Below are 24,893 nucleotides of genomic sequence, written 5' to 3'. Positions count from 1 at the left end.
TTAAAAATACATTGACTTAGAAACCTCCACACTGCTAAATACAATATATAAATACAACGACATCAGGGACATTGGTAAAAGAACCTGATACTATGTGTACATATGTATGCGCATCCAGGACTCTGACATGTACAAGGCAGCCCTCTGATGGGATAGACGTGCAAACTGTTATGGTTTGAGTAACAAAGATTGAAAAAAGATTTCCCTTGATGTTGCTGAGATAGTTACTATCTCACAACCCTCTCAAGCTAATATGAAAGATCACTATGAAGGTTACTGTGTCGTATAAAACACTTACCGAGTTCTATGTAACCACACTGCTGTTTGAGTTATCTAAAGCCGTTTTAAAAGGTGTATTAGGAAGAAAAGTAAGGCGTCAAAACACTGTAATGGCTGAATGACTGACATTCGGAGCGGAGCAGTTTGTCGATGATGTAAGCAGTAAATGGAGCAGTGGGCTTAGTCACTTCAAACCCATCAATCTTTTCGTTCCCTGTGTGGTTATAGACGTAACCCTGTCCTGCAGCGAGAGATCAATGAGGTTTTACTTACGGATCCCTGCTACACTTTAACATTCCCACAGCTTCACTCGTCTCAAAATATCTTAAGATTGGCTCTCTGCTCTTTATGTGGTATTTTAACACGGATATTTGCTGAATCATTTCAGCCGAAAGTCACTGTTGCCTCAGTCAAATGATGGCTGGAGAAAAATAGAAGTGGAACCTTTATGATTTTCTTTCCCCCCGGAGTAGTCTCAAAAGAACCCCTGACCGTGGTGATTTATTTACAGCCGGCGGAACAGGAAGCGGAATGCGTCTCCCTCTCCTCGCGCACTAGAGGAGGGCCTCTTCCCTCCCCCAGCACTCGTTAGATGAAGAATAAGCTGCCCCGGATCACCTTCCAGTCCCTCACCCCTTCCAAGATATACTTCACAAAAACAACACGCCTTCATCTTAATGGCTCCCTCCGCCGGCATGCAAAGACTGGGTGGACTCAATGTGATCGACAGAGTGTCAGCTTGGCCCTTACACATGGCCGCAGGCCAGACATATGGGCCTCCCGCCAGCCCGGCGCTGTCGTGCTGCTAACTATAGCACGACTGACACCATGGTCTGCGTTCCAGCTGTTACCTCACAACAAACCGGGCCGCTCTTAATTAGCCATCAGGATAAGAAGAGCCGATGGCAGATTTGGGTGTCATGCCGTACCACCTGCACTCGTATCACAAATCACTTTGTCTTGTTTAAGTAATGATATTATGCTTCTTAACATGGGGGGGGGGGATGTTTCGGCCCCAGGCTGCTGAATAGCAACAGACCGTCATTGTATATAGGAGGTCAGACAGAATAGCTGCGAGGCCTCACTGACACACACCTGGTGTCCGACACGAGCGTTCTAGTCTCGTCCGAGTGCTTGTACAGTAGAAAGCCTCTATTTTGTGTTCTAATAGATGGACTGTGTCACTGACAGCCACAGCATTTTAAAGTGTCATAAGTTCAACCTGTTATTTACATCGTACACTTATTCAATTCAAATTTTGAACACAATGGATCGATAGTTATTTTTCAACACGGACAGCAACGACAACAAAAGACAGGAGGTGATTAACTATTTACACTGAAACGATGTCATTAACCATGAGCACGCTGTGTGTGCGCTGGCTGTGCACTGACATGGCTGGTGTGTGCAGCCGACGGTGTTAACTACTAATTAACAACTAATCGTTAAACCTGTCCGGTTCCAATTTAGAATTCTCACACTTTGTCTAAAAACCTCTGAAACAAGTTGGTATAAAGAGACTGAAAGGTGTGTGTCAGCGTTAGTCTCACGCCTCTGCTTCACCACGTTCTGAGCACAGGCCTTATCCTTCATTAGTCTCCTCGAGTAGACAACATCATTGGGGGTTGTTTCCATATTTTGAGCTCAATGTGTGTCTCAACTGTTAATACTTGAATGATCCCCTTGTTGTTTTAGAATATAATCATTGTGTCAGCATACAACTCTTATGATTCTTAGAAATTCTCCTCCTTCTGTTCGTAAGAGGGTTCTGTTAGTTGTCTAATAATAATGATGAGGATGACGTTTTCTCTCCTCAGAGTGCCGCCTGGCTCTGCTCTTCGACCTGACTCAGAACAGTGCCAGTGTTCTCCGCCAATCGAACCTCGACATGTCCAAGAGGTAACCGCTCTATCGAGTGAAGCTCAAACTCAGTTTGTCAAAAATCCTCTGCACTAACCTTTCTATTAAGTAATGACATTGAGTTCCTGTATTGACAAGAACACAGTACAGCTGTTGTTTCAAGAGCGGCTTCAACCACAGCTGCTCTCCCCCGAGCACATCTGTCCTCTGTCTCCATCACCAGCCGCCGCGACTGTTCCTCACAAGGCGGCCGGAGGAACACGGAGTTCTGCTGCTGCCTCTCGTTTGTCAGAAGCTTCGGGGAGACCGTCGCACATTGAGAGAAAATGTATTTATTTTTCCCTTCGTGACGGGAATCAGTTAGCCAGGCAGAAGCAGAAGGGTTTACCACGAGGCAAAGCATCATGGGAATACAGTAAAGAAGGAAAAAATAGAATTAAAGTAGTTTTAATGACATTATTTTCATATGATGTATGAAAATATCCCAAATGAACACTGCAAGCGGCTACTTGATTACTATGAAGGGATTGTTTTAACAGCAGTTGATCACTATAAGCTGTTAACACTGTGTTTCTCTTCCGTCCAGTGCAGCACAGCTGGACCTGGAGAAACCCCTGGAGAGCGCTCTGCTGCTGAGTTTGTGTGGTGTCGGCTGTATTGTCCTCCACCAGTGGCACAGCAGCCTTCAGCAGAACACACGCACGATGCTCAATGTGCTCGACAGTAGGTTCTGGACAATACGTTTGCCTTTTCTACATTTCCCACCACGTACGATCCACCTCATACATTGTAATTTACAGGTGTGTGTGTGTGTGTGTGTCCACGTGTTCATGCAGATTTACTGAGGGTCAGGCAGACCTCTGGCCAGACCGTCCACGCCCTGAGGAGAGGGGACGGTGAGGTCACAGGATCACATGACACTGTTCATCCCACTCGCGTCCTCATTTAGCCTCACGTTGGCATTTCTGTTTCCTGTAACTATGTCCAAGTGTTCCTCTGTGTGTGAGGCTCTGGGCTCTTTGTGAATTCAGATAAGCTTCAGATATAGTCATGGCTTCCTCTGGCTTGTTCTCTGCAGATCAAGTGCTCCGCAGTGACTCGGAGGGAGACGATGCTCGCCACAAAACCACTCTGGCACCAGCAGCCTTCAACTGCATCGTCTATGGCCTCCCGAACTTAATTGTTGCCTAATACGCTGTATATCCTCACTGATATTTCACAGTTCAAGATCATTTCTGAATATCAGCCGGCTTTGCAAATATGAACTAAAGCTACTGTAACATGAGGGGGGGGGGGGGGGGGGGTAGATATTTCATTGAAGGTGATCCATGACCTCTACGTTTTCCATCGTCAAAGTTTTTAATATTGTTGTTACTGTACACAGCAGACGTCAGGTGCAACGTGCTCTGTGCTGTGGGAGAGGGTAGCTCACAGAGGTTCCCCTCACCCTGTATGTATCCTATTCATTACATGACCAACGTTACTGCTCATATCGCTCCGACAAGTTGTACACTCGGGATCAGATAACAACAACATTGACCTGTGTAAACAACTCAGGACGGATATAGTCTCTTTCCAAGTATGGTATTTGAACTTGTTATTCTTTTCTTTGTTGCATTTCCTTTGACGACCCAGGAAATGTTAGCGAAGGCATAAATCCACGTTATATGTCTCCTTGCAGATTAAGCCATCCAAATGGTGATCATGTCAGGCACAGCCACTGTGCTGCAGCAGTTTATCAGTGGGCTGAAGAATCGAAATGAAGACACCAGAGCAAAATCTGCCAAAGAGCTGCAGCACTATGTGACCACAGAACTCCGAGAGGTAAACATGGATGTAATAGAAACCTGCCACTAGGATAGGATTACAATATACTGTTGTTGCCCACAGCTGACTGATCAGCTGTTTACACTGATTCATTGTGGATATGAAGACTTTTTAGACACCTAGTTTTCTTTTTTTTTCTTTCATTGTACAAGTCATCAGTTATGCTTTTTCAACACACATTTTTTGTGCCTTCCACAGTTAAGTCAAGATGAAGCCACTACATTCTACGATGAGTTAAACCACCACATATTTGAGCTGGTATCCAGCTCTGATGTGAATGAAAAGAAAGGAGGGATTCTCGCCATCGGTAAGCCGTAAACTTCGACATGCCAGATTAACTTCATTCAATTTAACTTTTGATTTACCAACGATCTGGTGGAATTGTCCAGAGATAAGTGACTGTCCTGCATGTATGTCACATGAAGATGTGCAATACAGCACACAGTATGTGTGAAACAGCATATTACTGAGACTCAATCCTGTGTTCCAGTGAGTCTGATTGGAGTGGAGGGAGGCAATGCCACCAGAATCAGCCGCTTTGCCAATTACCTGCGCAACCTGCTCCCGTCCAGCGACCCTGTGGTGATGGAGATGGCCTCTAAAGCCATGGGCCACCTGTCTATGGCAGGGGACACCTTCACTGCAGAGTATGTGGAGTTTGAGGTGAAGAGGGCCCTGGAGTGGCTGGGAGCAGACAGAAATGAGGGCCGACGCCATGCTGCAGTAAGTGATTCACAGACGGCAAGGGCTGTGTTGTTTGTTGTTGAAATAAAGCCACTTCTTGGTGGTGTTTACAGTATGTGTGGTGGAGATGAGGGCTGAGGACAGTTTCACTCAAAATTGTCCCATTGACCCGTTTTTACTTTGTAAAGCAGCACAAAGCTAGAGTACTTTTATTTTAGTGGCACAGTTTCCTCCGGACACATTCATCTCTCACGCTCTCTTTACCACATCGTCCCCGAGTTGATGGTGAATGGACACATCATTTTAGCAACCAAATATAACATTGTTATGACAACACATTTAAGATGATGACGGAACAGTACACACACAATTTATTTCCAGTAGCACTTTTTTTTTTTTAATTCTAAGGGTTGATATTAATTGCCGAGTGATGTCTCAAAGCACAATATTTACACATATTTTACACTGGAAAGACCCAAGAACGGCAATCAATGCCCAGCTGTGAAATGCTTTCCTGTCCTCTCCAGGTGTTGGTGTTGAGGGAGCTGGCTGTGAGCGCGCCCACCTTCTTCTTTCAGCAAGTGCAGCCCTTCTTTGACAACATCTTCTACGCAGTGTGGGACCCCAAGCAGGCCATCCGGGAAGGGGCTGTCTCTGCACTGCAAGCCTCTCTCATCCTCCCACCACAAGGAGACTGTGTACCGTGGTCCTACGCCCAAAATCCCTGTATTCACTGAAGGAGATCCTAGGGAGTTTGCTCGGCTTAAGGTTGCCCTGGAGAACCTGCTGCCTGAGGATGCTACAGAGCGCTTTAATTATCAGATCCTGGTGGACCACCTGAAGTATGAGGAGGCACTGCTCATAGCGGACTCCTACAACAACTCGTTGCAGCCCTACACTGACACGATGGCTAGCCTCATTGAAAACTATGGCCAGCCGCACCAGTTAGCTCTCAGAAAAATCGCTGACCTGATGGATGCCCCGAACATCGCACGTGGAGACACCTGTGGGTTCAAGCAGTTTGCACTGCGATTGAGAGCACTAGTTGGTATGTGAGATCAGCTTGGGGACAGTGGACATACTGAGCTTCACTGTGGGTCACATGTGACACGGCTGTTGTCCAAGCTGCCTCAGGATATGCGGGCTGAGTTCAAGAGGTTCCTGTACCCCATGCGTGTTACCATCCCCAACCTCTTCCACTTTTCAGACTGGCTCGACTATGAGCTGAAGATTCAAGAGACTGTGTACGTTTCACTGTACAGAGAGGATAAGAACAAATCAGGACCACGGCCAGAGAATTACCGCGACAGGAGCAAGAGTGGCAGGAGCACCAGCATACTGCCACTACTGCTTAAACACGCAGCACATTCTCGACCAGTGTGTAAGCTTTGCACAGCTGACAGTGGAACAAAAAACAGCCTGGATCAAGATCAACAAAAGATGCTGGAGATGCGGCCGCTCGCACCAGGCTGCACAGTGCCGCCTGAAGTTTACATGTCAGAAGTGTAAGGGGAAGCATCTGCAAGTTCTGCACGATGTGAATATAAAACCTGCAGCTGAGAATACGTCCTGCCTTGTCAGCACAACCAATGACGTACTGTACTTGGACAGACGGTCCGGGTGCAGCCAAGTCCTACTCAAAGTGAGTAAGGTGTTGCTGCGCAATGGTGAGCACACACAATTGCTTGTTTGACTATTGTCAATAAACCTCTCAAAAGGAACATCTTGTCTGGAGTGCATTCTGATCGATGCCCCCTGGTGGCCACACCTTTTAATGAACCACAGTAAAAATATACAGTCCTTTCCCAGTCAATACAACAACCTATTTAGGCCAACAGTATGTACCTGACAGTACTCTTCTTCCTCTACCTTGGTTTGTTGCAAAGTAAAAACACAAATGTACCTTGAAGTTATTTTCTATGTCGTTCCTTATTTTGTTATCATCTGTGCCTCGCCAGTGTTGGTAAGTTCTATATGATCATTTTGAAATAAACTACAGCAGTGTTATAAAAAATTATAATAATTCATTAATTTATTATTCATTAATGTCAGATCTTGTTCCCTTGGACCTACATGTATGTATCATTACGTTCTGCACTGGTTAACAATCAGTAAAGATTTCAATTATTTATGATTTAGTTTGAATTAAATTGGGAAGAATTATGCTGCACGTTGGGGCCATAATCTAAAGCTTTCCCCATTTTAGTTATATCAACATGTAATATTATGATTATCAATACGTAACAGTACTAACAGTAATGCCTTTGAGTCAAATGAAAATCAAAGACATTAAATTATAATTTCACAATATTTATTGTATATTAATTGTCATACATAGTCAGATTATCAGAAATATTTTGACATTGTTTCAAATAAAAATACATATTTAGAAAGTTTGTCATACATTGATTTTTATTGTGCTGCTCTATAAATAAACAGTATACATACAACACAACAATGTAAAGGTCGTATAGTTGAGTTCAAAGTATTCATCTCTTGTGTTTGTGTCTCACAGGGCAGGACTCCTCTGTGCTATTGGCTCACTCGTGGGGCAGCTGAGAGTGGACGTCATCCAACCATCATCCCAGGAAGACCCAGACGTCCTCCTGCCGCCCCCCCCCCCCCCCCCCCCCAACCCGCTCCTCCACCCACTGCCTGCAATTGAAATATTGTTAATAGTGTTGATGTTGATGGAAGTAGAAGTGTTGGAAGTGTTGTTGATGGAAGTAGAAGTGTTGTTGATGGACTGCGGATGGGAAGAAAGTGTTCGTGTGGCGTGAGGTCTTGGTCCTGATGGACCGCAGACTGCATGAGTTAAGGTGAGAGCACCTTGGACGAGAATGTCCAGTAATTCCACAGAAGTTAACTGAAAAGTTGGAAGTAAGTCCGCTGGAGTTGTTCCCCTGATGTTTATGAACTCCTCTCTGGTGAAAGAGCTCTGGGTATCGCAGCATAAAACTGAATTAAAAACAAAACAATGCGCACCAACACGATTATCATTATCAGAAATATTTTGACATTGTTTCTAATACCCAGCGGGGACCCAGCGGGTACGTCACCGTACCCGCTGGGTCTCTGACTCTCTGGGGTGCTGAGAGTGGTTCAGTGGTCTGTGGTGGGTCTGGGTCTTCCTGGGATGATGGTTGGATGACGTCCACTCAGCAGCACGAGTGAGCCAATAGCACAGAGGAGTCCTGCCCTGTGAGACCCAAACACAAGAGATGAATACTTTGAACTCAACTATACGACCTTTACATTGTTGTGTCGACCTCCATGTCCTCGTCCTCCATGTCGTCGACCTCCATGTCCTCGTCCTCCATGTCGTCGACCTCCATGTCCTCGTCCTCCATGTCGTCGACCTCCATGTCCTCGTCCTCCATGTCGTCGACCTCCATGTCCTCGTCCTCCATGTCGTTGACCTCGATGTCCTCTTCCTCCTCCTTAGCTGGGACCAAAACGTCACCGGTCCTCTGCCTCTTCACACTTACCTGCTCCATGCGCTCCTCTTCCCTGCGCCTCTTGGTGGACTCTTCTGACCTCTGGGGGACCAGGGGCGGAGCCTCTTCAGGACGTTCCACACCAAAAAGGAGGGAATGCACATAATAAATACATACTACACATACTACAAATACAACACATACTACACCTGCTCCGTTGTCAGAGGAGTAGGGGAGGATGCTGTAGCCCACTGGTGGAGGAAGTGCCATGATGTCGTTCACAGAAGCTGAGAGGGAAAAATTCAAACTGTAAGGATTTCTCATAACATGAAATATTTCTGGATTACATTGAAGAATAATCAAAGATTTAATTAGAAAAGAATGATGACCGCACTACACGTGTCACCAAGTCACCAACACAGAAGAGGCTGTTTTAATATTTTAACAATAATATCAAACATAGTGCAGCTCTGCCTCTGTTAGTTTGAACACATAACACAACTATATTAATAATGATAAAAAGAATATAACTGTAATATAACTCTTACTCTGCACTGTGTGTTATGATAATAATTGTTACATACAATATGTGTACATAATTGTTAAACTCCATACATCAGCTGGTGTTTTGCCAGGGATTGACATGAGAAGAGTTTAACAAAACATCCAGCAGGTGGTATAAGCAAAGCTCTCTACGTTGTACTGTACTTAACTCTCAGTGAAGAATCAATGCTAACAATTTGATATTCAAGGAGGGATTTGGTAATCCTTAAATTATTATGGTGGCACCAAACATACCAAGCTAAATTACGAAAAGTGCAAACGGACAAAATCTATTCTGAATCCAAAGTGACAGGTCAGACATGCTACTGGTTCACACGACAGGAGTTTGGTGAGGGTATATTACCCCATCACACTACATCGGACACGGGGAGAACACTCACGCTGACTAGCACATGTGCCACAACAGCGGCAGGTCCAGCAATCCGGTGCCAGATAATAGATATGATCCAAACAAACCTGCGCGTGAATGATAGCATAAAGACTCTGTCCTAATGTAGGAGGTTAGAGGAAATCCCAACATTTTACACAGTTAGTTCATTATTTTACAACTGTATGATTGTAAATACTATATTTCAATATATCCCTCCTATAAGCAAAGCTCTCTACGTTGTACTGTACTTAACTCTCAGTGAAGAATCAATGCTAACAATTTGATATTCAAGGAGGGATTTGGTAATCCATAAATTATTATGGTGGCACCAAACATACCAAGCTAAATTACGAAAAGTGCAAACGGACAAAATCTATTCTGAATCCAAAGTGACAGGTCAGACATGCTACTGGTTCACACGACAGGAGTTTGGTGAGGGTATATTACCCCATCACACTACATCGGACACGGGGAGAACACTCACGCTGACTAGCACATGTGCCACAACAGCGGCAGGTCCAGCAATCCGGTGCCAGATAATAGATATGATCCAAACAAACCTGCGCGTGAATGATAGCATAAAGACTCTGTCCTAATGTAGGAGGTGAGAGGAAATCCCAACATTTTACACAGTTAGTTCATTATTTTACAACTGTATGATTGTAAATACTATATTTCAATATATCCCTCCTATAAGCAAAGCTCTCTACGTTGTACTGTACTTAACTCTCAGTGAAGAATCAATGCTAAAAATTTGATATTCAAGGAGGGATTTGGTAATCCATAAATTATTATGGTGGCACCAAACATACCAAGCTAAATTACGAAAAGTGCAAACGGACAAAATCTATTCTGAATCCAAAGTGACAGGTCAGACATGCTACTGGTTCACACGACAGGAGTTTGGTGAGGGTATATTACCCCATCACACTACATCGGACACGGGGAGAACACTCACGCTGACTAGCACATGTGCCACAACAGCGGCAGGTCCAGCAATCCGGTGCCAGATAATAGATATGATCCAAACAAACCTGCGCGTGAATGATAGCATAAAGACTCTGTCCTAATGTAGGAGGTGAGAGGAAATCCCAACATTTTACACAGTTAGTTCATTATTTTACAACTGTATGATTGTAAATACTATATTTCAATATATCCCTCCTATAAGCAAAGCTCTCTACGTTGTACTGTACTTAACTCTCAGTGAAGAATCAATGCTAAAAATTTGATATTCAAGGAGGGATTTGGTAATCCATAAATTATTATGGTGGCACCAAACATACCAAGCTAAATTACGAAAAGTGCAAACGGACAAAATCTATTCTGAATCCAAAGTGACAGGTCAGACATGCTACTGGTTCACACGACAGGAGTTTGGTGAGGGTATATTACCCCATCACACTACATCGGACACGGGGAGAACACTCACGCTGACTAGCACATGTGCCACAACAGCGGCAGGTCCAGCAATCCGGTGCCAGATAATAGATATGATCCAAACAAACCTGCGCGTGAATGATAGCATAAAGACTCTGTCCTAATGTAGGAGGTTAGAGGAAATCCCAACATTTTACACAGTTAGTTCATTATTTTACAACTGTATGATTGTAAATACTATATTTCAATATATCCCTCCTATAAGCAAAGCTCTCTACGTTGTACTGTACTTAACTCTCAGTGAAGAATCAATGCTAACAATTTGATATTCAAGGAGGGATTTGGTAATCCATAAATTATTATGGTGGCACCAAACATACCAAGCTAAATTACGAAAAGTGCAAACGGACAAAATCTATTCTGAATCCAAAGTGACAGGTCAGACATGCTACTGGTTCACACGACAGGAGTTTGGTGAGGGTATATTACCCCATCACACTACATCGGACACGGGGAGAACACTCACGCTGACTAGCACATGTGCCACAACAGCGGCAGGTCCAGCAATCCGGTGCCAGATAATAGATATGATCCAAACAAACCTGCGCGTGAATGATAGCATAAAGACTCTGTCCTAATGTAGGAGGTGAGAGGAAATCCCAACATTTTACACAGTTAGTTCATTATTTTACAACTGTATGATTGTAAATACTATATTTCAATATATCCCTCCTATAAGCAAAGCTCTCTACGTTGTACTGTACTTAACTCTCAGTGAAGAATCAATGCTAAAAATTTGATATTCAAGGAGGGATTTGGTAATCCATAAATTATTATGGTGGCACCAAACATACCAAGCTAAATTACGAAAAGTGCAAACGGACAAAATCTATTCTGAATCCAAAGTGACAGGTCAGACATGCTACTGGTTCACACGACAGGAGTTTGGTGAGGGTATATTACCCCATCACACTACATCGGACACGGGGAGAACACTCACGCTGACTAGCACATGTGCCACAACAGCGGCAGGTCCAGCAATCCGGTGCCAGATAATAGATATGATCCAAACAAACCTGCGCGTGAATGATAGCATAAAGACTCTGTCCTAATGTAGGAGGTGAGAGGAAATCCCAACATTTTACACAGTTAGTTCATTATTTTACAACTGTATGATTGTAAATACTATATTTCAATATATCCCTCCTATAAGCAAAGCTCTCTACGTTGTACTGTACTTAACTCTCAGTGAAGAATCAATGCTAAAAATTTGATATTCAAGGAGGGATTTGGTAATCCATAAATTATTATGGTGGCACCAAACATACCAAGCTAAATTACGAAAAGTGCAAACGGACAAAATCTATTCTGAATCCAAAGTGACAGGTCAGACATGCTACTGGTTCACACGACAGGAGTTTGGTGAGGGTATATTACCCCATCACACTACATCGGACACGGGGAGAACACTCACGCTGACTAGCACATGTGCCACAACAGCGGCAGGTCCAGCAATCCGGTGCCAGATAATAGATATGATCCAAACAAACCTGCGCGTGAATGATAGCATAAAGACTCTGTCCTAATGTAGGAGGTTAGAGGAAATCCCAACATTTTACACAGTTAGTTCATTATTTTACAACTGTATGATTGTAAATACTATATTTCAATATATCCCTCCTATAAGCAAAGCTCTCTACGTTGTACTGTACTTAACTCTCAGTGAAGAATCAATGCTAACAATTTGATATTCAAGGAGGGATTTGGTAATCCATAAATTATTATGGTGGCACCAAACATACCAAGCTAAATTACGAAAAGTGCAAACGGACAAAATCTATTCTGAATCCAAAGTGACAGGTCAGACATGCTACTGGTTCACACGACAGGAGTTTGGTGAGGGTATATTACCCCATCACACTACATCGGACACGGGGAGAACACTCACGCTGACTAGCACATGTGCCACAACAGCGGCAGGTCCAGCAATCCGGTGCCAGATAATAGATATGATCCAAACAAACCTGCGCGTGAATGATAGCATAAAGACTCTGTCCTAATGTAGGAGGTTAGAGGAAATCCCAACATTTTACACAGTTAGTTCATTATTTTACAACTGTATGATTGTAAATACTATATTTCAATATATCCCTCCTATACGGTCAAACGGAAATTAAGGAGCTTTTATTGCATCATTTGGAGTTGTTGAAGCGTGATATCTTATTGTGAAGGACAAAACTACGGTCCCGGATGTGTTGACAGCATTGATGGTGGTATTTTGCGACCCTGTTACATGAGAATATCCCCAAAAAACCAGCGGATAGAAGTCCGTACGGATTAGGTCATTAGCAGTGCACGGCTAATTCGGTTAGCATCGTTTTAACGACTCTGGTAAAGGCAAAGCTAACTGTAATAATTACAACAATATTTCGTTTGAAAGGTACGAAGTTTAACTTCAGTTTAACACCATTAAATCAACTGAAAACATTACACGATCATTTTTATCAACATTTTAAGTGAATTGTATTGAAACATGAGCTAAAAACTGTCCGGTTTGGGGTACAACTCCGTTAGAGAAATAGTTTCAAAGGATCAGATGTTTGTTCAATAACAGGGTCGCATCGTGTCCTGGTTTGATGACGTAGGCTACGGCCAGACGCTCGCCTCTCGTTCCATATGGTTACCATGGTGCACAACTTCAGCATTTATTGAAAGTGTTCTATTTTCAGAAATATACATTTTAATGTTAAAATAGGAAGATTTGATGCCTTCAAACCAAAATAACTGTGTTTAATTAAACATCTAGCTACATTATTGTGAACACCTTCCACAGATGTCCCGCAACATTTAAGACATTCTGCCACTCGAATAATCAGTTTACACGAGCGTCTGTTTCCGACAGGCCTGATAATATAGTGTCAACTGTTCACCTTTCACTGATTTCTAAACGGAGAATGCTTTAAATGCTTTGAAGGGGGTGAATCAAAAGAAAAATGCTAAAATAAATGTAAAAGGTAACTTACCCGCAGAGGGATGGGCTATCTCTCACAGCACACTCCCAGCAGGTGCTTCTCCTTCAGCCGAAGATCTTTCGTGCTTCTGTTGTCCACGAGAGTATAGCGATCCAGTAGTTTCTCCAACAAGTTTTGTATCAAGTAGCTTTTCAAACAAAAGTCAAGAAGTTAAAAACTCAAAGAGTCGGCTCTCCACGGTATGTCCAAGAGGTGTTTACGCTCAGGTCCAAGTGCAGAGTGAGCGATCAGAACGTTCTGAGGCCTCAAGTAACCTCGGGTGGGTCCGTTTCCATGGCATTCAGTGACGCGTGCGTGAGTGAGTGCGTGCGTGTGATTAGCCAAGACAGAAAGAGAGACATATTAATTATTTTATCTAATATATAATATATTTTTTATTTGATTTATACTAGTTATTTGTATTTGACTTACCATTCAGTACAGCTATGAGTTGTAAACATTACACAACCAGTCTCTGCTTATTCTAATACAACAAATCTGTATTGGAAACGAAATTGAGAGAGAGAGAGAGAGATTAAGTAAATATATATACATATACATATATTTATTTATTTCTCAAATTAATCTTTCTAGTAGAGACAAGAGCCTGGATTGCAATAAGGCAGAGGACAGTTAACAAAAACAACAGCAGCAAAACGTGTTTATTAACTTGCAGTAACACATATGCACATACTTTATATTTTTTTGCTTGCAAGGCAGTCACCCTGCCCTGCAGGATTATTTTCTCCAAAATTGTCCAAATCACATTGAGTCAATTATGAAAAGAGAAACACGTATCAATAATATTCACACAAGGATGCAAACTTTTACTGAAAACTGTACTTTACTCAAGGACATATGCGCTACATGCGTTCAGCTCTGCGCAGGCCACTCGACGCAACACAGCGCTTGTGAAGTTTTCCGCACGTACCCTGCTGCAGACGGCCCAGCCTAACTTAGCGATGCGATACCTAGCTAACATTTCTCTGCACTAGCTAGGTAGTCGTACAATGAGAGATATTCTGCAAGAGCCGAATATAAATTGACCGACACATATAAGAGAAACACGTAAGTGGTTCAAAGCGACGTTGCTATCTTGCTAACACTTTGCTACAATAGATAGCTTAACCGTAGCCATGGCTAACGTTAGCTAAACAAAAGCAGCATGATACACTCATGAGGCTCTGTGTTAGCCTGTAACCTACGTGACATAACACAACGACACACTACTTAGACATGTCAGTGTTGTACTAACTCTTATTATTGTACAGGGTATACTTTTTCTAGTTTCGTGTAATGTCTGTTTGGTATGTTGAGTTAACCAGTAAGGTTTCTGAAGCTAACCAGACGCGTTAGCTTGCTGCAACGTCAGCTAACAACAACATTGACCTGTGTAAACAACTCAGGACGGATATAGTCTCTTTCCAAGTATGGTATTTGAACTTGTTATTCTTTTCTTTGTTGCATTTCCTTTGACGACCCAGGAAATGTTAGCGAAGGCATAAATCCACGTTATATGTCTCCTTGCAGATTAAGCCATCCAAATGGTGATCATGTCAGGCACAGCCACTGTGCTGCAGCAGTTTATCAGTGGGCTGAAGAATCGAAATGAAGACACCAGAGCAAAATCTGCCAAAGAGCTGCAGCACTATGTGACCACAGAACTCCGAGAGGTAAACATGGATGTAATAGAAACCTGCCACTAGGATAGGATTACAATATACTGTTGTTGCCCACAGCTGACTGATCAGCTGTTTACACTGATTCATTGTGGATATGAAGACTTTTTAGACACCTAGTTTTCTTTTTTTTTCTTTCATTGTACAAGTCATCAGTTATGCTTTTTCAACACACATTTTTTGTGCCTTCCACAGTTAAGTCAAGATGAAGCCACTACATTCTACGATGAGTTAAACCACCACATATTTGAGCTGGTATCCAGCTCTGATGTGAATGAAAAGAAAGGAGGGATTCTCGCCATCGGTAAGCCGTAAACTTCGACATGCCAGATTAACTTCATTCAATTTAACTTTTGATTTACCAACGATCTGGTGGAATTGTCCAGAGATAAGTGACTGTCCTGCATGTATGTCACATGAAGATGTGCAATACAGCACACAGTATGTGTGAAACAGCATATTACTGAGACTCAATCCTGTGTTCCAGTGAGTCTGATTGGAGTGGAGGGAGGCAATGCCACCAGAATCAGCCGCTTTGCCAATTACCTGCGCAACCTGCTCCCGTCCAGCGACCCTGTGGTGATGGAGATGGCCTCTAAAGCCATGGGCCACCTGTCTATGGCAGGGGACACCTTCACTGCAGAGTATGTGGAGTTTGAGGTGAAGAGGGCCCTGGAGTGGCTGGGAGCAGACAGAAATGAGGGCCGACGCCATGCTGCAGTAAGTGATTCACAGACGGCAAGGGCTGTGTTGTTTGTTGTTGAAATAAAGCCACTTCTTGGTGGTGTTTACAGTATGTGTGGTGGAGATGAGGGCTGAGGACAGTTTCACTCAAAATTGTCCCATTGACCCGTTTTTACTTTGTAAAGCAGCACAAAGCTAGAGTACTTTTATTTTAGTGGCACAGTTTCCTCCGGACACATTCATCTCTCACGCTCTCTTTACCACATCGTCCCCGAGTTGATGGTGAATGGACACATCATTTTAGCAACCAAATATAACATTGTTATGACAACACATTTAAGATGATGACGGAACAGTACACACACAATTTATTTCCAGTAGCACTTTTTTTTTTTTAATTCTAAGGGTTGATATTAATTGCCGAGTGATGTCTCAAAGCACAATATTTACACATATTTTACACTGGAAAGACCCAAGAACGGCAATCAATGCCCAGCTGTGAAATGCTTTCCTGTCCTCTCCAGGTGTTGGTGTTGAGGGAGCTGGCTGTGAGCGCGCCCACCTTCTTCTTTCAGCAAGTGCAGCCCTTCTTTGACAACATCTTCTACGCAGTGTGGGACCCCAAGCAGGCCATCCGGGAAGGGGCTGTCTCTGCACTGCAAGCCTCTCTCATCCTCCCACCACAAGGAGACTGTGTACCGTGGTCCTACGCCCAAAATCCCTGTATTCACTGAAGGAGATCCTAGGGAGTTTGCTCGGCTTAAGGTTGCCCTGGAGAACCTGCTGCCTGAGGATGCTACAGAGCGCTTTAATTATCAGATCCTGGTGGACCACCTGAAGTATGAGGAGGCACTGCTCATAGCGGACTCCTACAACAACTCGTTGCAGCCCTACACTGACACGATGGCTAGCCTCATTGAAAACTATGGCCAGCCGCACCAGTTAGCTCTCAGAAAAATCGCTGACCTGATGGATGCCCCGAACATCGCACGTGGAGACACCTGTGGGTTCAAGCAGTTTGCACTGCGATTGAGAGCACTAGTTGGTATGTGAGATCAGCTTGGGGACAGTGGACATACTGAGCTTCACTGTGGGTCACATGTGACACGGCTGTTGTCCAAGCTGCCTCAGGATATGCGGGCTGAGTTCAAGAGGTTCCTGTACCCCATGCGTGTTACCATCCCCAACCTCTTCCACTTTTCAGACTGGCTCGACTATGAGCTGAAGATTCAAGAGACTGTGTACGTTTCACTGTACAGAGAGGATAAGAACAAATCAGGACCACGGCCAGAGAATTACCGCGACAGGAGCAAGAGTGGCAGGAGCACCAGCATACTGCCACTACTGCTTAAACACGCAGCACATTCTCGACCAGTGTGTAAGCTTTGCACAGCTGACAGTGGAACAAAAAACAGCCTGGATCAAGATCAACAAAAGATGCTGGAGATGCGGCCGCTCGCACCAGGCTGCACAGTGCCGCCTGAAGTTTACATGTCAGAAGTGTAAGGGGAAGCATCTGCAAGTTCTGCACGATGTGAATATAAAACCTGCAGCTGAGAATACGTCCTGCCTTGTCAGCACAACCAATGACGTACTGTACTTGGACAGACGGTCCGGGTGCAGCCAAGTCCTACTCAAAGTGAGTAAGGTGTTGCTGCGCAATGGTGAGCACACACAATTGCTTGTTTGACTATTGTCAATAAACCTCTCAAAAGGAACATCTTGTCTGGAGTGCATTCTGATCGATGCCCCCTGGTGGCCACACCTTTTAATGAACCACAGTAAAAATATACAGTCCTTTCCCAGTCAATACAACAACCTATTTAGGCCAACAGTATGTACCTGACAGTACTCTTCTTCCTCTACCTTGGTTTGTTGCAAAGTAAAAACACAAATGTACCTTGAAGTTATTTTCTATGTCGTTCCTTATTTTGTTATCATCTGTGCCTCGCCAGTGTTGGTAAGTTCTATATGATCATTTTGAAATAAACTACAGCAGTGTTATAAAAAATTATAATAATTCATTAATTTATTATTCATTAATGTCAGATCTTGTTCCCTTGGACCTACATGTATGTATCATTACGTTCTGCACTGGTTAACAATCAGTAAAGATTTCAATTATTTATGATTTAGTTTGAATTAAATTGGGAAGAATTATGCTGCACGTTGGGGCCATAATCTAAAGCTTTCCCCATTTTAGTTATATCAACATGTAATATTATGATTATCAATACGTAACAGTACTAACAGTAATGCCTTTGAGTCAAATGAAAATCAAAGACATTAAATTATAATTTCACAATATTTATTGTATATTAATTGTCATACATAGTCAGATTATCAGAAATATTTTGACATTGTTTCAAATAAAAATACATATTTAGAAAGTTTGTCATACATTGATTTTTATTGTGCTGCTCTATAAATAAACAGTATACATACAACACAACAATGTAAAGGTCGTATAGTTGAGTTCAAAGTATTCATCTCTTGTGTTTGTGTCTCACAGGGCAGGACTCCTCTGTGCTATTGGCTCACTCGTGGGGCAGCTGAGAGTGGACGTCATCCAACCATCATCCCAGGAAGACCCAGACCCACCACAGACCACTGAACCACTCTCAGCACCCCAGAGAGTCAGAGACCCAGCGGGTACGGTGACGTCCTCCTGCCGCCCCCCCCCCCCCCCCCCAACCCGCTCCTCCACCCACTGCCTGCAATTGAAATATTGTTAATAGTGTTGATGTTGATGGAAGTAGAAGTGTTGTTGATGGACTGCGGATGGGAAGAAAGTGTTCGTGTGGCGTGAGGTCTTGGTCCTGATGGACCGCAGACTGCATGAGTTAAGGTGAGAGCACCTTGGACGAGAATGTCCAGTAATTCCACAGAAGTTAACTGAAAAGTTGGAAGTAAGTCCGCTGGAGTTGTTCCCCTGATGTTTATGAACTCCTCTCTGGTGAAAGAGCTCTGGGTATCGCAGCATAAAACTGAATTAAAAACAAAACAATGCGCACCAACACGTCGAGGCAGCCGTCCGCAGCGCAATCTTGATGTATAAAGAAGCGATACTTAAAAGCTCTGCTGCACGATGCTACCTATCGTCAACCCCGCCAGACGCGAGGGAAGGCGTCTGGTGTTTTATCAGTCCGAGTCTGACCTCTGGGGAACCAGGGGCGGAGCCTCTTCAGGACGTTCCACACCAAAAGGGAGGGAGCGCGGATGGCCAGTGGGAAAGGGAGGAGGAGTCGGCAAGCGGTAGAACCCATCCCAGAAACTGCTAGGTGGTAACCGCTGGGTGAGAGGGTCATCTTCATCCTCTTCTTCTTCCTCCTCCTGGTCAGCTGGGACCAAAACGTCACCGGTCCTCTGCCTCTTCACACTTACCTGCTCCGTGCGCTCCTCTTCCCTGCTCCTCTTGGTGGACTCTGCTGACCTCTGGGGGACCAGGGGCGGAGCCTCTTCAGGACGTTCCACACCAAAAGGGAGGGAGCGCGGATGGCCAGTGGGAAAGGGAGGAGGAGTCGGCAAGCGGTAGAACCCATCCCAGAAACTGCTAGGTGGTAACCGCTGGGTGAGAGGGTCATCTTCATCCTCTTCTTCTTCCTCCTCCTGGTCAGCTGGGACCAAAACGTCACCGGTCCTCTGCCTCTTCACACTTACCTGCTCCGTGCGCTCCTCTTCCCTGCTCCTCTTGGTGGACTCTGCTGACCTCTGGGGGACCAGGGGCGGAGCCTCTTCAGGACGTTCCACACCTAAAGGGAGGGAGCGCGGATGGCCAGCGGGAAAGGGAGGAGGAGTCGGCAAGCGGTCGAACCCATCCCACGTTGTCCGCCATGCATGCACCGCCATGTTTCCACAGCAGGCCAGAACGGACAAACCAAACACGGGCTCTAGCGAGAACCTTTCACGTTTCAACGTTAGCTGAAGGTAGGGATGGGTAACCTGGAATTAAAAAGGGCCTCCTAACAGAGTTTGGATTGTGTGCGGCCCTTTTAAGAATTAGGATTTGGGAGTGACGCGGATATGAAAGCTAGTTTATCTGTCTTTCCTTTACAAGCAGGACAATTATTTCTCTCTCTTCATTTGAGAGAAGTTCATATTTGTGTTGTCAACGTTGTTGAAACGTGCTAAAATCTCATATCATGTCGGCATTTTCAAAAAACTCCATGCAACCGTTTGAAAACTGTAAAAAAAAAACTTTAAAAAATAGAATAATTCTAAACTATGCATTGAAAACATGCTAATATCCCAAACTGCATCAACACATTAACATCTTGCAAAATAACTTTTTATTACAAACCTATAACATGTAAACTCGTTTGTTAAAATGATCGGTTAAGTTACGTGACATTCGTAGCTGACAAGCTAGCTAACGTAACCGGGAGCTTAAACATCACATGTTTGTTCATAGTAGTAGTAACTGACAAGCTAGCTAAGAGCTACCGTTAACGTCAGCTGACAAGCTAGCTAAGAGCTACCGCTAACGTTAGCTAGCTTGTCAGCTAACATTAGCGGTAGCTTAGCTAGCTTGTCAGCTCGTCTGCCTGCATCCGACCGTAGTTAGCCTTGGAAACTAACTTTGAATGCCTTCACTTTCAAACCTCAGAGGTTGACTAATATCTTACTGAGATTGTGACGATTTTACAGATGATTTATACTTCATATTATGTCCATAAACGCTCTGTAGAGTATTGTGTTTGATCAAGCCATACATTTTCAATGTAATATTATTCTTCAGACTATTTAGTCTATTCTATACATGTTCACACTCGTAGCTTAGGTCTTGTCTTCCAATTTATTTTAATATAATACATTGTTTCCTTTGAAACTGTATTACATGTTGACCTATTTTGCATGTGTCCAATATCAAACCATTAACAGCATACACTTATTTGAAATAAATATGTAATAATATAACACATTTAGGCTATTTGTACATCCAGCATTTGGTTATTTCATCATGTTTTCATTATCATTACAAAACTTGGGTTTCTCCAGCAGCTGGAATTGGTCCGGTGACATCATCTACATGATGGATGGTAGAATTCTTGGAAGTTTAAGAAATCACCAACTGAAGTAGAAGTAAAGAAGGAAAACTGAGGGAAAGTTGGTTCAACAACAGACAACCTTTATGTGGACACAAATAAACATTGAGACACGGGTAACCTTAAAATAATTGACTCTTTGCTCCACAGAATCAGACAAAATGTTTCCGTTGCTTTTGACATGATGACATTTTAAATGAACACTGTGGCTCATCTTGCGCAATTATTGTACACAAGTACATGGAAATAGTCCACTGGTTATTTTGGTGGGGTTAGGGTTAGGTTAGGTTAGGACGGCCAGTTACGCTATTGTTCGCGCTAAATTACCCCATTTAAAACTGCAGTGTTACAGGTGTGTGAAAGGTGTTACGTCGGTCAACAAGAATTTCAAAACTGCTTGAATATTAGAAAAGCAATACGTCCGTACGTTTCATTTTACCGTCACTGTAAATATGCCACATATTAGTGTCTTTAATGAACAACTAACCCTGTGTCGAAAGTAAAATGCTGAACAGAGCCACCATCCGTGTTTGTAGTTAGGGAGCGTTACCAAGCAACCCAAGAACGGATGAGACTACGGTAAACGAAGAGGACCAAAAAGGCTTGTTTGTATTGATTGACTACTAACTTGAGTTCAAACAACTCACTGTAGTCTCTAAATTCAAATGAAATAGACTTATTTTTACATCTCTCTCACTCTCTCGCTCTCCCCCCCACTCTCTGACTCACATAAAGCACCTCTTTAGGCTCCTGGTCCCAACGCTTCTTAACTTCAAAGTGCATCACTAGAAATCAGGCCACTCAGTGTGCAAAAATAATTTACTTGGTCAAACCAAATACTGTTACTGATGTGATGGGAGAAAATCGTGAGGCAAGGCAAACTACAGTGGCACTCCCTGCCATGGACTCGGAGTTCCTAGTTAGAGGGTTAATTGACAGAAAGATGTATTACCTGCCAGAATTTCAAAGCAGCATAGATGGCTCCTCAGTGGCCCTCAAGCAAAGTTGTTGAGCAATTCTTTGTGGAACCTGTCTAAATATACACAGGACTAAAGATCACCAGATCATCTGCATACATGATGTGATTAACCAGAGTATTTCCAATCATGCACCCAGTATTACAGGCTGTCAGTTGCTTGGACAGATCATCAACATACAGATTAAACAGAACTTGTCTGACACCATTGCTAACCCCAAATGGGGCTGACACACTTTTACCCCATTTTACTTGCATACTCTGGTGCGCATACCAGTAAGCCAGAATTCTCACAATGTATGTGGGGACACCTCTTTGGCTCAGTTTAAAAAATAATTTACTATGATTAACACGATCAAAAGCTTTGGAGGCATCAATAAAACACATAAGAAGTGATGAGTTTTGACCTCTGTATTTGTTTACAATTTCCTTTAAGGCATATATACACAAGTCAGTGCCATGTTTGGCTTTGAAGCCCAACTGGTGATCTGTGGAGGTGATGAAGTCCTGTATTCTGTCCAGCAGAATTCTTTCTAGGACTTTTGACAGGACGCTGGCCAAAGCAATGGGCCTGTAATTCTCTAGGCTACATACTTTACCAGCTTTGTTTTTAATGACTGGCACTAAGAGAACAGACAGCATTGAGTCTGGTAACAAGCCGTGAACCATGAAGCCAGTAAAACAAATAGCGAGGAGAGGAGCTAACCTCGGACTAGCATATTTAAGGTGTTCAGCAGTAATATGGTCTAAACCACTTGATTTGCCTTCAGACAGTTTATTGATAGCTTGGTGCACCTCATATGATGTAATTGCCATTGACTCATTACTCTCAGAACTGTCCACGCTATACAAATCGCTTTAAATATATAATATATTATTATTTACTGGAAGAGTCACTTGACCTACTTCATGGTTACGTGACAATAGCTGACAAGCTAGCTAACAAGCTAATGTTAGCAGGAGCTCGTCTGCTTGCATCCGACGGTAGCTTGGAAAGGAACTTTTAATGCCTTCACGTTCAAACCTCAGAGGTTGACCAATATCTTACTGAGATTGTGACGATTATGTCCATTAACGGACCAACAGGAGCTCAAGTAGACAGGTTGTGAACCTGAAATATCACTTTAAGTCCGGTAACATTACAAACGTTGAGATTAATTACACGGATAAACTACATTTGAGTATTTTGCTCCTTTTGTTTTGTGGTGTGAAATAAAACTAACTCTACATTTTGTTTTGTTACAGGGAGCCAGGAGCTGAGGGGGGAGAACGACGGCCTCTTCACCGGAGACAAACATTCAGCAACCGTAGCTTGGAATTAAGACATCAGTCCATTTGTAATATCTCCATTCTTGTACTTAAAGCTACAATGAAATTAGCTCTCATACTATATAAAGCCTTTACTAATAGGACAACCAGTAGAGAGGACAATACACTTCTGATGTGTTATTGTTGCTGTCACACAGATGACCGTTGTGACTGTCACCTTTTTCTTTTATTTATTTAAACCCACAATAAGACATCCATGTAAATGATTTCTATATGAATTTGTGTGTATTCTGCTGTGTAAAATGTGTCAATCTTCTAAGTTTGCATCCTTGTGTGAATATTATTGATAAATGTTTCTCTTTTCATCATTTACTGAATGTGATTTGGACAATTTTGGAGAAAATAATCCTTCAGGGGAGGGTGACTGCCTTGTAAGCAGAAAAAGGGACAATTTATAGAAAGAATATAAAGTATGTGCATATGTGTTACTGCAAGTTAATAAACACGTTTGCTGATATTTGTTTTGCTGCTGCTGTTTTTGTTAACTGTCCTCTGCCTTAGGATTGCAAGTATCCAGGCTCTTTTCTCTACTAGAAAGATTCATTGAGAAATAAATAAATGTATATATATATTTACTTAATCTCTCTCTCTCAATTTCCAATACAGATTTGTTGTATTAGAATAAGCAGAGACAACTAGCTGTACTGAATGGCAATAGAGCACTGGAAGATAAAATAAAAATAACGAGTATAAATCAAATACAAAATATATTATATATAAGATAAAATAATTCATATTTCTCTCTGTCTTGGCTAATCGCACGCACGCACTCACACACGCACGCGTCACTGAATGCCATGGAAACGGACCCACCCGAGGTTACTTGAGGCCTCAGAACGTTCTGATCGCTCACTCTGCACTTGGACCTGAGCGTAAACACCTCTTGGACATATCGTGGAGAGCCGACTCTTTGAGCTTTTAACTTCTTGAGAAAAGCTACTTTCGAAACTTGTTGGAGAAACTACTGTCACTACTCTTGGACAACAGAGGCGCCTGAATATCTTCGGCTGAAGGAGGAGGAGCACCTGTGGGGAGTGCGCTGTGAGAGATGGCCCATAGCTGTGCTGGTAAGACAACTTTTACATTTATTTTCGTATTTTCCTTTTGATTCATCCCCTTAAAAGCATTTAAAGCATTCTCAGTTTAGAAATCAGTGAAAGGTGAACAGTTGACACTATATTATCAGGCCTGTCGGAAACCGACACTCGTGTAAGTTGATTATTCGAGTGACAGAATGTCTTAAATGTGGCTGGACGTCTGTCGAATGTGTTCACAATAGTGTAGATGTTTAATTAAACACAGTTATTTTGGTTTGAAGGCATCAAATCTACCTATTTTAACATTAAAAGGCTAAATAAATGCTGAAGTTGTGCACCATGGTAACCATATGGAACAATTAGAGGCGCGTGTCAGGACGTAGCCTACGTCATCAAACCAGGACACGATGCGACCCGGAGTGGGTTTGACTGTTGAAATCTGAGTTATTGAACAAACATCTGATCCTTTGACGTCATCATATTACATAAACTATTTCTCTAACATTTAGCATTGAGATGTGCTTTGCTCGTTGTTGTGGTATTTGGTTTTCGAGGGACAAGAGAGCGATCCGTAACTGTACGGGGCTGCATCTCCTCCACGCTCTGTGATATGCAACTCATAAACCGGGAGAATAATGAATTGTAAACTAAAGAGGTTAGTCATGTTGGATTAATGTAGACACGTTTCACTGTGCGTCGCTAGTTCAACAAATACGTTCACGCTGTGTATT

The 24,893-nt window shown here is 43.0% G+C and overlaps 3 protein-coding genes across 6 annotated transcripts; all 3 read left to right on the top strand.

The window, feature by feature from the left end:
• Positions 1 to 2,054: 2,054 nt before the first annotated feature.
• On the top strand, positions 2,055 to 3,330 carry LOC306785625 (uncharacterized protein; the record flags this gene model as incomplete). Its single annotated transcript, XM_079280068.1, has 4 exons — positions 2,055 to 2,178; positions 2,726 to 2,862; positions 2,976 to 3,035; positions 3,218 to 3,330. Exons 1-4 carry the CDS (start codon positions 2,168 to 2,170, stop codon positions 3,328 to 3,330), a joined length of 321 nt encoding a protein of 106 aa, XP_079136194.1. The 5' UTR covers positions 2,055 to 2,167.
• A 493-nt stretch (positions 3,331 to 3,823) lies between these two features.
• On the top strand, positions 3,824 to 7,248 carry LOC306785312 (serine/threonine-protein kinase mTOR-like). Of its 2 annotated transcripts, XR_013772402.1 has the most exons (5): positions 3,824 to 3,963; positions 4,165 to 4,273; positions 4,457 to 4,689; positions 5,178 to 6,292; positions 7,166 to 7,248. XR_013772402.1 is itself a non-coding variant. In XM_079279647.1 (4 exons), exons 1-4 carry the CDS (start codon positions 3,835 to 3,837, stop codon positions 5,385 to 5,387), a joined length of 681 nt encoding a protein of 226 aa, XP_079135773.1. In that variant the 5' UTR covers positions 3,824 to 3,834; the 3' UTR covers positions 5,388 to 6,861. The 2 variants fall into 2 exon arrangements, 1 of the variants encoding a protein (XP_079135773.1); XM_079279647.1 differs by lacking the exon at positions 7,166 to 7,248 and having other exon boundaries at positions 5,178 to 6,861.
• A 7,114-nt stretch (positions 7,249 to 14,362) lies between these two features.
• On the top strand, positions 14,363 to 23,508 carry LOC306785527 (serine/threonine-protein kinase mTOR-like). Of its 3 annotated transcripts, none has more exons than XR_013772420.1 (7): positions 14,363 to 14,480; positions 14,943 to 15,085; positions 15,287 to 15,395; positions 15,579 to 15,811; positions 16,300 to 17,414; positions 18,288 to 18,427; positions 23,042 to 23,508. XR_013772420.1 is itself a non-coding variant. In XM_079279945.1 (5 exons), the coding sequence occupies exons 2-5, from the start codon at positions 14,957 to 14,959 to the stop codon at positions 16,507 to 16,509; spliced, it is 681 nt and encodes a 226-aa protein (XP_079136071.1). In that variant the 5' UTR covers positions 14,363 to 14,480; positions 14,943 to 14,956; the 3' UTR covers positions 16,510 to 17,983. The 3 variants fall into 3 exon arrangements, 1 of the variants encoding a protein (XP_079136071.1); XR_013772421.1 differs by having other exon boundaries at positions 16,300 to 17,439; XM_079279945.1 differs by lacking the exons at positions 18,288 to 18,427; positions 23,042 to 23,508 and having other exon boundaries at positions 16,300 to 17,983.
• The last annotated feature ends 1,385 nt before the right edge of the window (positions 23,509 to 24,893 follow it).

This window comes from Melanostigma gelatinosum (genome assembly GCF_949748355.1).
Source record: "Melanostigma gelatinosum genome assembly, chromosome: 12".
NCBI classification, from domain to species: domain Eukaryota; kingdom Metazoa; phylum Chordata; class Actinopteri; order Perciformes; family Zoarcidae; genus Melanostigma; species Melanostigma gelatinosum.
The sequence above is the reverse complement of the archived record's forward strand: the minus strand, read 5'-3'. Positions and strand labels throughout refer to the sequence as shown.

What these genes read in the sequence shown, in the direction of transcription:
- LOC306785312 (XM_079279647.1), top strand. Translation starts at nt 3,835, where the DNA reads ATGGTGATCATGTCAGGCACAGCCACTGTGCTGCAGCAGTTTATCAGT. An exon ending in TGACCACAGAACTCCGAGAG is followed by an intron (nt 3,964 to 4,164) that starts GTAAACATGGAT and finishes TGCCTTCCACAG; the next exon opens with TTAAGTCAAGATGAAGCCAC. An exon ending in AGGAGGGATTCTCGCCATCG is followed by an intron (nt 4,274 to 4,456) that starts GTAAGCCGTAAA and finishes CCTGTGTTCCAG; the next exon opens with TGAGTCTGATTGGAGTGGAG.
- LOC306785527 (XM_079279945.1), top strand. Translation starts at nt 14,957, where the DNA reads ATGGTGATCATGTCAGGCACAGCCACTGTGCTGCAGCAGTTTATCAGT. An exon ending in AGGAGGGATTCTCGCCATCG is followed by an intron (nt 15,396 to 15,578) that starts GTAAGCCGTAAA and finishes CCTGTGTTCCAG; the next exon opens with TGAGTCTGATTGGAGTGGAG. An exon ending in AGGGCCGACGCCATGCTGCA is followed by an intron (nt 15,812 to 16,299) that starts GTAAGTGATTCA and finishes TGTCCTCTCCAG; the next exon opens with GTGTTGGTGTTGAGGGAGCT.